General features: G+C 35.8%; 1 protein-coding gene across 6 annotated transcripts in view; it reads right to left on the bottom strand.

Annotated features, from left to right (window-relative positions):
• Positions 1-13,910, bottom strand: part of GPATCH8 (G patch domain containing 8) — a 95,072-nt gene that overhangs the window by 42,130 nt on the left and 39,032 nt on the right. For 4 of the 6 annotated variants that reach the window (XM_010832438.1, XM_010832440.1, XM_010832439.1 and 1 more), the window contains 2 exons: positions 3,206-3,273; positions 1,727-1,813 (listed from right to left, as the gene is read on the bottom strand). In XM_010832438.1, coding sequence (XP_010830740.1) covers positions 1,727-1,813; positions 3,206-3,273 — 155 coding nt within the window. Of the gene's footprint in view, positions 1-1,726; positions 1,814-3,205; positions 3,274-5,361; positions 5,407-13,910 lie in introns of all 6 variants that reach the window. The other 2 variants (XM_010832441.1, XM_010832442.1) reach the window with 1 other exon arrangement.

Genomic DNA, 13,910 nt, shown 5'->3' with positions numbered 1-13,910 from the left:
GGTGGCACTAGTGGTAAAGAATCCGCCTGCTAACGCAGGAGACACAAGAGAGGCTGGTTTGATCCCTGGGTCTGGAAGATCCCCTAGAGGAGGAAACGGCATCCCACTCCAGTATTCCTGACTGCAAAATTCCACGAAAGGAGCCTGGAGGGCTACAGTCTGTGGGGCCGCAAAGTGTTGGACATGACTGAGAAACTAAGCACACACACACACAAAACTTGATTTCAGTTCTCTGAAATTTGTTCATACTTTTATGACACACCAAACATGGTAGAAAAAAATTTTTTGTTTAAATAAATGTTTCATATACATTTGAAAATTGCTATTTTCAAAGTGATTGGATACACAGCTCTATAAAAGCATTAGGTGAAATTTGTTAAATGTGTTGTTCCAAGCTTCCAAACATCCTTGCAGATATTTCTTTCCTCTACTTGTATCAATTACTGAGAGATATATATTAAAATCTCCCATTACTGTGGTAGATTTAACAATTCTACTTGCAGTTCTGTCAGTTTTTGCTTTATACATTTTTTTTTAAAGGTAGAACAGGTTTTTAAAAATGAATCCCTTTACTTTCCGCTTACCTTAAATACCAAGACCAAAATCAGTTTCTATATGATAGTTTTCACTAAATCTGTTTCTTATCTTCAAATTTACCTATTTCATAGTAGAGATTGAACTTACTGAAACATCTTAAAAAGCAAGTACGTTGGTCTTTTTTTTTCCAAGAGAAAAACAATCAGAAATTTATTATCAGGGCATCATGCATACACATCCGAGTAGTCAGTGATGGCTAACTCAAAAGGGGTGGTTAAAACTTGAGCTTATATGCATCTTAACAAAATAACAATAACTTTTTAGAGAAGTGACAAGACAAAGGAAAAGGACTTTAAGTTTCTAGAACAGCAAATGGGGGAACTAATGGAAGATAAGAGTGAGTTAGTAAAGGTTTGCTTCCCTGTTGGTGCTAAGTGGTAAAGAACCTGCCTGCTAATGCAGGAGACATGAGATGCAGGTTCAATCCCTGGGTCGGGAAGATCCCCTGGAGGAAGAAATGGCAACATACTCCAGTATCTTTGCCTGGAGAATCCCAAAGACAGAGGAGTCTAGCAGGCTACAGTCCACGGGGTTGCACAGAGTAGGACATGACTGAAGCGACTCAGCACAAAGCACGATAAAGGTTTGCTACGTAGATCTCTCTGGTGCCCATCTTTGGGCTGATTAGGGTCTAGAATTGTCTCTGGTGATTAATTTCTGTCCTCCTGGTAGAGAAGGGAAGGGGGATGCCCCTGGTGAGTCATTTTTGAAAGCTAACTTATATTCTAAGCTACAGTTTTCTATTACTATCAGCTTAAAAAGGAAGATACTAAAGTTCTCCATTGTTATTCTTTAAACACCTCATCCATTAAAAAAGGAAAAAAAGGCTTATCAATAGTATCAAGCTCTCAAAGGACTCATCAATTCTTACTATTATTACCTAATGTATTCCAGGCATTGTTTTCAAACCCTAATGTAATCTCCACAACAGACATACAAAGTGGTTGTTACATTTAGAGATAATAATATCTCTAAAGTTTTTAACAGAAGCAATAAATAACAGAAACCTGAGGACTAAGACTAATCAATACCAAATGGCAAACAAATATTGTTGTCAAAGGATTGTTTTCACCAAAATGAATATCTCAATGTGAAAGCCCCACATGCAAGAATGGTTTCATTTAAGTACCTTGTACTTCTGCCTCAGTTCTTCCGTGTCTTCTTTTTCTACTTCTAAGACACGGCGCCGTTCGGTAGCATCTTCAGCATAATCAAGCTTAACAAAAATAGATACAATTAGACTTAATTGCCATAGTACTCCCATCTAGCCATAAAGAAGTCATTTACACAACTACAGTACTATATGAAAATATGTAATTTGCTCAACTGCCTCTTGCTTTACTGTCACATCACAGAGAAAAAAAACATGCAAAATAGTTCATTAATCCTCTCATGCTGGTGGTTCCCAACAGGCATAGTTGATAACAGATTTTACTTCAATGTTCAATGACAAAGAATTAGCAGTAAATGGAGCATAATATTTCAAGCAATGAAAAGAAGGTATCACAGATGAGAGCAGTACACAGCTCTATTGTTGTTCAGTCACTAAGTATTGCCCAACTCTTTGCAACCCCAACAATTGCAGCAAGCCAGGCTTCCTTATCCTCCACCATCTCCCGGAGTTTGCTAAAACTCATGTCCATTGAGTTGATGATGTCATCCAACCATTTCGTCCTCTGTCGCCCCCTTCTCCCTTTGCCCTCAATCTTTCTCAGCATTAGGATCTTTTCCAGTGAGTTGGCTCTTCACATCAGGTAGCCAAAGTATTGGAGCTTCAGCATCAGTCCTTCCAATGAATATTCAGGGCTGACATCCTTTAGGATTGGCTGGTTTGATCTCCATGCTGTTCAAGGGACTCTCAAGAGTCTAGTACCACAGTTGGAAAGCATCGATTCTTCAGCGTGCAGCCTTCTTCATGGTCCAACTCTCACATCTGTACGTGACTACAGGAAAAACTATAGCTTTGACTACATGAACCTTTGTTGGCAAAGTGATGTCTCTTCTTTTTAATATGCTGTTTAGGTTTATCATAGCTTTCCTTTCAAGGAGCAAGCATCTCTTAACTGCATGGCTGCAGTCACCATCCGATGAAAATAAAATCTGCTGCTGTTTCCATTTTTACCCCGTCTATTTGCCATGAAGTGATAGGACTGGATGCCATGATCTTAGTTTTTTGAATGTGAGTTTTAAGCCAGCTTTTTCACTCTCCTCTTTCACCTTCATCAAAAGGCTCTTTAGTTCCTCTTCGCTTTCTGCCCTTAGAGTGGTATCATCTGCATATCTGAGGTTGTTGACACAGCTCTATAGGGGCAAAGCTTCTACCACAACAAATATTTTAAGATTTGAGCTACAGAGCCTACTGAAATGAGCATAAGGGCCTGGGTTTAAGTCTGATCTTATCTTGTGGCATAATGTTGGGGCAATCACTCAACTTCTTTGTAAAAGGGGCATTATTTGCCACCTACCTACCTCAAAGACAGCACTAAATGAGAATATAAAATAAGTTTTTTAATTTTCCCTCAAAAATATTAATATTACACCTGAATTTTGGAATTAGTATCCATTTTAAATACCCCATAAAACAAGTCAACCAATGAGATCAATTTACCTCCATTTCCATGCGACCCATGCCCATGACATCATATTTGACGACGATTGGAATGGGATCTGTTCTCCCTGTAACAGAAACATATAATCAAGGTGAGATGTAAGGCTAAGCCAACAGCTCTCTTTACACATTGGGTTTGGGTGGTTAGAGATCTTGCCTTGGAGTGCAGAGACCAGAAAGCTACAGTGAACCAAACACAAGCCATTCTCACAGCTTACAACCAAACCTACCTCTCCAGTTTAAGCCCAACTAACCACCTTGGCTGACCTTCCAGTTGGGGATGATTCCAGATTACTAAAGCAAAATTAAATAAGTAATGCAAAGCATTCCTAAGCAATGGCACCAGGAAGTTTAAAATCAAGAACACTAGAAATTCCTTTTTAAAAAGGCTCCCAAATAACTTTCCATCAAGAATCACTTCACTCTTACTGTTCACTGACATTTTCCCACACACACTTTTAAAACTGGTAATAAATATGTCAACTGACAGGTTTAAATCGGAAGAGCACAGTTTCAAACATGACACAGGAAAATTCAATAACTGCAACTCAGCGTGTTTAATATTTCTTTGTATTCAAAACATGCTTTACAATTAAATGAAGGGGTGAAAATAATTAAAAGGAATGCAACAGTTAGTTGCCCTGAGGAAAGAATAGTTTTACTTTTATTTTATTTTTTTTTTTAGTTTTACTTTTAAACTGGTGCTCCAAGGTCCCATTTTTCCAGAGTGGATTTAACACTGACTATGGCAATCAGTAAGCTGTGAAAAGGACTAGTTGCGAAGAAAATTGACTTTAAACTAATTGATCTATGCTGGAGATTTTTTAAAATGTATATTTAATCCACTCATAACCAGCCAAACAAAGCAAAATGGGGCAGACAAGCACTTTACTACCACAGCTGTTTTACATCACAACTTGCGCTGTTTATTGTGATGTAAGCCCACTGAAAAGAGGACTTACCTTATCCGTTGTATACCTTTAGTGAAAAAACACAATGTTTACTTCCCTCATCATTTCACTCAGGCTGGTGTAAACAATTGTTTTTTAAATTAATTTATTTTTTTGTTGTTGTTATACACACATATATATTATACCTTTGGGCTAAAAGTTGAGTTTTGTCAGGCTAAATCTGAGATATGACCAAAACTGAATTTGGGGGGTTAAAAAAAAAGCAATAAATGCCATGCCCATGACTAGGATTAGTCTCGGAGGGGAAAAAAGCTGTTTCCAAAGTGACCAGCAACCACTTGAATCTAGTTGCTCTGTATTTGTGGGATTGATTTTTGTTTCAAAAAGAAATGAAAAACAAATTCAGAAGCTTAATTACTTATCATCAATCTCCCATTATTGCTTTTAAACAATAAGAAGCTAATCAAGAATAATTATCACATGAAAAAAAAATTTAAGTAAATAAAGAACATCTCACACCAGAAAAGAGAACCAAGTTGTAAAACAGCCTTATTTTAGATACTATCAAAAACTGCCAGTTAAACAAAATAAAAATGTGTTACTACCTTCTGCCCAATGGTATAATAAATAAGCAGTGACTGCAATCTTTAGCAAAAGGACCAAATTAAGACAGGTTATAAAAATGACTTCCTAGGTGCAATATCACTTTCATAACGTCTCAATCAGGGATTTACTGGTTAAAAACAAATGGTCCAATGAAAGAATTGGAAAGAAATGTCAAAGTTATTTTTTTTGTTTTGATATATTTTTTGATCTGTCAGAATTTGCTTTGTTAAGAATCAAGAAAATTTTGGTAGAAATTCATTACCTCTGTAAACCCCTGTTATAAACTCTGCATTAGTACTTTTGCCTTCTAGGGCAGTCAAAGTTTGTTTTAATTTATTTATAAATTGCAGTAGCAAGTGCTAGTGCCCATTATATTGTGGGGAAATCAAGTTTTTACAGTATTAGAATTTAATGTTTTAACTGATTTTTTTTTTTTTTTTTGGCAATTCTAACACAAACAGATATATCCCTTCTTAACGTTACCCTTTCATGAACAAGGATCAGACAAGTTGCATAAGGAAAGGAAAGGAAAATGAAAAAGACCAAGCAGAAGGATGAAGGCTACAACAGAGAAAGTAAGCCTAACATATTGGTGCACTGATGACAAAGGAGTAATTCAGTCTGAAAATAAAAAATTACCACTGCTAAGTTTACCATCACCACAACAAGTCCAGGATCATAATGCTGTAAAAAAGAAACACCATTTGTTAGGCAGAAACCATTAGGGTAGGAAACAGGCCTTCTAGCAGGCAGACAGGATGGGGTAAAGTAACAAATTGGGCTTTGTCCCTCCCCCAATTTCAGCTGGGGATGCAGGAAGGTCACTGTGTGCTACCGCAGTTGTTTTCATACCGGTTGGATCAGGGTGTGAGATTTTTGTACTGCTACTTGAGAAAAACATGAACAACCTCTTCTACAACAATGCAGGGGTTGGGGGGAAGGTGGGAGAAAGTGAGAGAACTATCTCTCGCTAGAAAGTGAGAGAACTATCTCTCCCTAGAAAGTGAGAGAACTATCTCTCCCTAGAAAGTGAGAGAACTATCTCTCCCTTCCAGTTTCTCATTTAACTACTCATTCTGTTCAAATCAGTACTCAAGGCCCGAGGTGGGACTTGTTCCTTAAGGAAATAACATCAAAGACAGATCATCAAGTGATTATCAAGTCATTGGCTGCACTAAAAGAACTCTAAGAGGACTGTCTCGTAGAGGGGATCATCAAGACCTCATTATAATAAATAAAAGGTCTGGAAAATAACCTTAGATTGTCAGTGCTTGGAAAACATGAACATTTGAGTTCTGTTATGAATGAATACAACTTTTGTGGTAGACTTCCTCAGAACTTTGTTTCCTTTTAATCAAGTCTTCCCAAGTCCACCAACAGCTTTCTTTCTGCACATAATAAAGCCAAACTTTGAAGAACACCAGGAACTCCAGAGAAATTGGCATCAAAAGGCCTGTCACATTTACAATTAGTCCACTCAGAGAAAACAGTCTGGCTTTAAAAACAATCTGAAGGTAACATTGCTGCCTCCGCCAAGTAGTAATTTTTTTCCATTATTAGAAGTTCCAGACCAAGGAAAAATCCCACTGGGAAAAGACACTGAAGAATACATACATGAAGAGGCTGCAGTATTAAAAAAAAAAAACACACAAAACCCTCATTTATTCATTTGTGATCAATGACAAATCCTATCATAAAGGAATATCTGAGTAACAACCCATAGTGATGACTTTTCAATGATAAATAGCAAAAGAATGTTTGCTAATATAATAATCCCCTAGAAAACTCAACTTCTTTTTAATACAAATTGAACTACATCCAGTTTCTCTTATTTCTTGGCTTCTCTTAACAGGGACAAGTATTTCTTAAAATTCATTAAAATAAGAACATTTTGTTGTTTATTTCATTTCAAAGGAGGCAACTTCAACCAGAACAATAAATACTTTCCTTAAGAAGAAACTGTCCTCTTCAGCCAAAGATCTATATATAGATACTCTGACTGTGATCTAGCTGACTGGACAAGGGTGGGAAAAAAACATACTTATAGAAAATTCTACTATCAATGTATTCATGTGAGGGGAAAAAAATTGATATTCATATTTTCTAAATAAAAACTTTAAATATATATATATACACACACAAGTATTGAATCATTATGCTGTATACCTGAAACCAAAATAATATTCTACATCAACTGTACCTCAATAAAAAATTTTTTTAAAGAGATGGAAAAAACTTTTAATGAGGTTTCACTGACCAACTGGTACTGTATACTGTATATTTTAGAAGGTAGGCTTACTTCTACAATGACACATGTGCTAAAATACTCATGTACACATCTCTTGCTAAAATGTAAAGGTATTATAACTTATCTTAACTCAAGAGAGAATAAGGCCAAATATGAAAACTCACTGATTGCTTATAGCCACAGTTTCTGAGAATGAGCCCTTTCATTAACCAGTTTTGATTTTGAAACACTTTAGGATACTCCAATCTACAAAACTGGCCCAAAGAACTGGACTGTAGAGAAATTATTATTTTTTTTTAAACAAACACTATTTTTAAATAAACCCCAGGAAAAGAACAACTGGAGAGAAAATATTGAAGAACAACCATAATCTGGTAAACAGCACATTTCAGAAACAGAAGACACATGACTTCTCCACAGAAACAAATTAGAAATGAAGAAGCTTCCAAAGTGATTAAAACAGTTTTTGGATAGTCAGCAGATAAGATAACACTACAATTTACCTTTGCTGTCTGTTCCTTTGCTGAGATTCATCCAACAACAAATAATTATTGAGTTGCTTCTACATACCAAGCACTACTGCAAGGCTTTGGGCATATTTTTGTGATAGTAATTAAAACAAAGTCCTATAGCCCATGAATAATCTATAACTAGGCAAAATAATCTTACCAACATAAACTTCTGGCATGAGGGAGTAGAAAATAACATTTGTGGACCTAATGCATGTATGGTTCAAAAAGCTTAAGTCTAAAACTGTTTTTAAAGACTGACCCTAATAAGGCAAAAGTAAATATAAAAGCCATCAAAAAAGTCACAAATTTTACTTCCAAAAGGCCACTAAGTTGATAAAAGTCAAGAATCTGACCTGACATCTTAAATTTATTTACTTTAAGCAACTCAAATATTTTTGTGAAAATCAAGAATAATACAAAATTAGGATGGTGACTATTCTCTGATTTGTAAAATTACTCAAAATAAGACTCTATAGTAAGCTATAGTGAAGTCGCTCAGTCGTGTCCAACTCTTTGCGACCCCATGGACTACAGCCTACCAGGCTCCTCTGTCCATGGGATTTTCCAGGCAATAGTACTGGAGTGGATTGCCATTTCCTTCTCCAGGGGATCTTCCCAACCCAGGGATCGAACCCGGGTCTCCCGCATTGTAGACAGACGCTTTACCGTCTGAGCCACCAGGGAAGTCATTATGTTAATGTGTTTAAATATAATTTCATTCATTTAAAAAAACAGTGATTACATACAACTTTCAGAAATACTTCCTGGGTAAAAAGTGGTATATATATTTCCAAACCAAAGCTTTACTTCTGCAAATTTCTCCTTAAAATAACAGTCTTCAGTAGCATAAAAATAATGATTATTTTCATCATCATTTAGATATCTTTTTCTTAGTAAACATCAAGTATATTAATTATACCCTATGGCTTTTAAGTTTTTTTTTTTTAAAGAATTCCTACTCAAAATAGAATCCAAAGTCTCTAGTGCTACAAAAACTAACTATATTCTTGCCACAGACTGTTTAATGATCTATATAACAACCAGGTTATTTTGATTTTCAGGCACAGGTGTTTGTTTTTTTTTTAAGGGCACAGAAGTTTAAAAAACTATGACCTAAAAATCCTTCCATCTTCCCAAAGAATCAGAGCTACTTTCTAGGACAAAATAGTTCAATTTTAATCATGTAATCTAATATATTAAGAAAAGGTTAGTTTTGTTTTGTTTCTCTTGGCTAAGCATACATATATTTATTTCATTGTCAGCTGACAGGGCCTCAAAACAACTCCCTGGTGGCTCAGTGGTAAAGAATCTGCCTGCCAATGCAGGAGATATAAGTTTGATCCCTGGGTCAGAAAGATCCTCTGGAGAAGGAAATGGCAACCCACTCCAGTATTCTTGCCTGGAAAATCCCATGGACAGAGAAGCTTGGTGGGCTACAGTCCATGGGGTCATAAAAGAGACACGACTTAGTGGCTAAATGTAGACAGTATAGAGTAGCTAGTCCTATGGTATTGTAATGTCCAACAATCCAATGTTTTCTTAGAGTTGTATTCACTTACTATTAAGTTATTCCATAACTACACTGAGAATTCCTTAATATTCCAAGATCATTCTTAAACCCCAAAATGTTTTCCAGCTCCATTTAAACTGCTCTTCCTTAATCCTACACCTCAAACTCGCAACTCACCTTTATTTTCTTTCTATATTTTTCTAGGTAGTCCCTAAAAAAGGTGGCTACAAAATCTCAGTTCTCTAGTAAGAGGTAACTTCTAAACACTTGTGTCACTCTGGACAACTAGCCCATGAGTCCCTGCAGCCTCTCCAGCAAAATGGAGACATTATCTCCACTTTCGGGACTGGCATGTAGATCAAAACAGACAATAGAAGATGCTTTGTAAACCCTAACATTTCACCATGATGCTGCTAAACACTGTTGTCTTAAGGCCTCAGAAAATTAAAAAATCAATTTGTTCATTTCCAAAACTGGCATTTTAAAATACCTTAAAATTAAAAATACTCTAAGAAGCTGTGATAGATTCTAATGTTCTACCAACAACCTGGTGATAATGAAACAGTCCTATTTACTGAAGGAGAAAATTATCATCTACCCCCAAATCCTTCCCATATTATCATTCCATTAACAAGAGTGACTACTGAGTTTGAAAAGGTTACACAAATATTACATCTAAGCCAAAAGAATGAAGTATACTTTAGCAAGACTTTCTCCAAATTAAAACAGATCACCTAAGAAATTTATCAGGTACAAACAATTTTCTTAGGTAAATTATACCTAAACAAAACAGAAAAACTTAAACACTGTCAAAATGCTTACTATTTTACTATTACTGTCACCTGAGAAACACACTAACACCTATGTATGTGTACTGAATAGTAAGTTATTAATCCACTGTATGCCGAATTTGTAATAGATGAAGTCTACATGGAATGTAGAAGTAAATTGAGAAAGTCAAGTAAATTGAAATTACTGAAAAATCTCCCTTATTTCCTCTGGCATCTCTTCTAAAAAGCCCAGAGATCCTAGGTTATCCATAGAAATTTTCTTTTCCAGTTCTAAAGTCTATGATTCCATACAACTTTGAAGGCATTTCTGTCTCCTCTTAGTTTCGACTTTTCAAATATTGGCTAACCAGTGAAATTTTATATTTTCAACTGTTTTCACCTGATTGGAAACACTACTCTAATTACAATAAAATCATGATGATTATATACTAATTTTATATATTGGTATATTTTATATACTAATTTTATATATTGCTAATTTTAAGTTTCTTGGACATGCCACTCTCGTAAGAAGTACGAGAAACCAGTTTCATTTTAATCATGCAAACTAATCTAGGGCACGAAGTCCATAAATAATAATGTAGGAAACAGTGTAAATCAGGATAAAGATAAGATTATAAGAAAAATAAATAGCACTATACTAAATCAGACTAAAAATCACTAATCTATTTTGGATGAGCAAAAGAACCGTCTACCCCGACTTGCCACAGTGAAGGTAACATTCTCAGAAGCTTATTTTATTCATATGATCTAAAGCAAATTACTTAGGGAGCTTATTTAAAATGTAATTTCCTGAACCCCAATGCAGACCTGCTGAGTTGTACTGGTTGGGAATCTACATTTTTAACAAGCACCCAAAGTGATTCTGCTGCTCACTAAAGCTTGAGAATCACCAGTCTAATGGTAAAAGTACTAGAGTAGAGGTAGGAAGATTTGTTATAAACACAGCTACTATCCTCAGCAGTTTGACTATGGATAAACACTTAGGTTTCTCAATCTGTTTAAAGTGGCATTATCTCCCAAACTACTATTGGGAGAGGAAAATGAGATAAGATACAGGTATAAAGCTTATATGCCATCATGTTTAATTCCCCAAACAGTTCTGAAATCTTTTAAAGATTTGAGCATACTGAAGAAAGGTCACACCACTAACTGATTGCAGAGCTTGAATTTAAACCCAGGTCAAATTTCAAGTGAGGTCATAAAGTAGTAACCTGTGAATCAAATATAGGCCTTGCATATGTTTGTTTATCTCAGATTACTTTAAACTTTGAGCCAACATTTTTCAATTACTAAGTTTCACCAGAATATCTGGATTTCTGGTTTTGTTTTTTAAATTCAGGTCTGGCAACACATGACACTATATTCCTACACAGTAACAATGAGCAGGAGCTAGCTGAGGGGCAGTTATTCCTCTCCAGACATGGCACAACTCACACTACTTCCTACTTACTGTCTCAAGTTCAGTGGGCTTCAACTGAGTATGTTACCACCTGGCCCCAACAGGCATCGGAGCTTCCAAGTCCTACTCCTGAGACTGTCCTCTGCTCTTTCCTTCTAAGCTCCAGCTAGATTTTCTCTGTAACTCATTTGGTTACAGAATTATCTACGTCACAGATTTCAGAAGACTTAGTAAGACAGAAAAGGCTGAATTTAGAACTAATAAACCACATTTATACATGTAAGATGATATTATTTTGTCCCCTTTTCTAAATGTACAATCCATTACTTCAAATTTTGGTAGCCATTTTTAATAAATATTTTCGTTTTTAGCTTTTTTCTTTATCAAAATATATTTCTCACAAATCATACTTTTAAACTTTGTGTTCTTATCATGTTTATATCTGGCCCTCCTTTTAAATACCAGTGGTTCTTATGGATGAATGATTCCATGTATCAACTAACAAGTATAGTTGGGCAGATGCTAATACAGTTGTTTGCTTCCTTATTCTCGCAATGAAATCTTTCACTTATTAAATCCTTCAAGAAATAAGTTAAAATTCTAAGTTATGTTTTTCAATTCTCTATTAAGCCCCCACTGTACCTTTAACTTCACAATTACAGTATTATATTGCACTAGATTTATCTGTTACACTTGTGTCTATATTAGACATAAGCCTCCGGAGACAAGAGCTATATCTTATTCATTCCTTAACTCTTAAGACTTAGTACAGATCTGGCACATTCTACAGATTCAGTAACTATATGCAGAATAAAAAAACATATTGAAAAGCAACAACAGAAAACACATAAACGCCTGTAATTGTTATCACTTAGGAGTTTACAGTCTAACAAGAGTTAAGTACGTAAGTAAGTGAAGTTGCTCAGTAGTGTCCGACTCTTTGCGACCCCATCTTTGCGACCCCATGGACTGTAGCCTACCAGGCTTCTCTGTCCATGGGATTCTCCAGGCAAGAATACTGGAGTGGGTTACCATTTCCTTCTCCAGGGGATCTTCCCGACCCAGGGATCGAACCCAGGTCTCCCGCATTGGAGGCAGACGCTTTAACCTCTGAGCCACCAGGGAAGATGGCTCACGAGAGTTAAGAGACACATAAATACAAATTATTCAAGGTAGAATGTTAAAAACACAAGAGAAATACAAAGTATAAGAAAAAATAAAGGAGGAAATTATAGTATGAGACAAGAAATTACAGTATTCTCTTTACCTTTGGAGATCAATTATCTATCACTCCTAAAAATGTGGCCAAGGTTCTTACTACTCAATCTAGCTTCAAGTTTCCAGTGAATTTACAGAAATTTATATTTATCATCAAGAACATAAATGACCACTTCACGAGCTCTAAGAAAAAACATCACATTCAAAGCTACCTACATTTTTTTCAACCAGAGTAACTATTGTACATTTCAATTATGCAGTACTTTATTTCTCACCACCATCACATTTCTCCAGAAGACAGAAGTAAGCCACTACACAGCATTTAAGTACATTTTAGATAGCATACTGATTAAAAGCATAGGTTTTTAGCAACATGATTCTACTACCTATGTGCTCTAAGATTTTGGGCAAAGAATTGCTTAAAATGTCAATCTCCTCATCTGTAAAAAAAGAGTAACTACCCCAGAGAGGACTTAAATTAGACTATACATGTGTAAGCACTTTGTAAACACTTAAACACTAGCTATTATTAAGGATTAACAACTAAACCCAGTGAACAAAGGCTTGCTAGCAAGACACATGCATGAATCAATTGTTATTATGCTTCATAGTTGATTTATCATGCTTCATAACTACACTTTCCTTTCCAGTTCCACTGCTATCATTTTATTCTATGCCCTTATCAACTCAGACAACTTTCTAAATGGTTTTACATCTTCAGTCATACTTTGGCAAGATTCGTACTTAACTTCTACCACCAATGTGCTAATTGGTATAATGGAAAGAAATAGATCACAAATCAAGAGAACTAGGGACTGCCTTTCAACATTCTGGAACCCTAAACCTACATTTCTTCATTTGTAAAATGAATTTCTGATTAAATTAGCTTTAATATTTCTATCTGCTAGATAAGTCTATACCTCTCTTCTAATAAAAAACTGCCTTTTGTTTACAAAATAAAGTTCCAAATTGGAGCAGCCTTCTACACTCAGTGTGGTAGTTAGTTAGCAGCATGGGTTTTGGAGTCAGAAAGACCAAGGTTTGAATTCTGATATTGTCATTTACTGACGGTTTATTCTTAAGCAACTCACTCAACTTCTTTAAGCCTCAGTTTTTCCTCTGCAAAGCTGGAATAACATAGTCTTGCTTTAAGAATTATATGTGTTAAATAGACAGACAATGGAAGAAGCTGCTATATGGGGACAGAGAACTCAACCCGGTGCTCTGTGACAAACCAGAGGGGTGGGATGAGGTAGGGAGTGGGAGGAGATTCAGGAGGGAGGGGACATACATGGACGGGCGGCTGATTTATGTTGTTGTATGGGAGAAGCCAACATAACACTGTAAAGCAATTATCTTCCAATTAAAAATTAAAATAATTAAATGAGGTTTTAGTTAAGATAATACTAGATGTGTGCCTATCTGAACCAAATTCCCATTACTGCTTTCTAGTTATGGTTTCTCATCTGCTCTTGGACACCCAGAACCCTGCTTCAACCAAATAATT

Source organism: Bison bison, unplaced genomic scaffold (genome assembly GCF_000754665.1).
Source record: "Bison bison bison isolate TAMUID 2011002044 unplaced genomic scaffold, Bison_UMD1.0 scf7180017861046, whole genome shotgun sequence".
Lineage (NCBI taxonomy): Eukaryota > Metazoa > Chordata > Mammalia > Artiodactyla > Bovidae > Bison > Bison bison.
The sequence above is the reverse complement of the archived record's forward strand: the minus strand, read 5'-3'. Positions and strand labels throughout refer to the sequence as shown.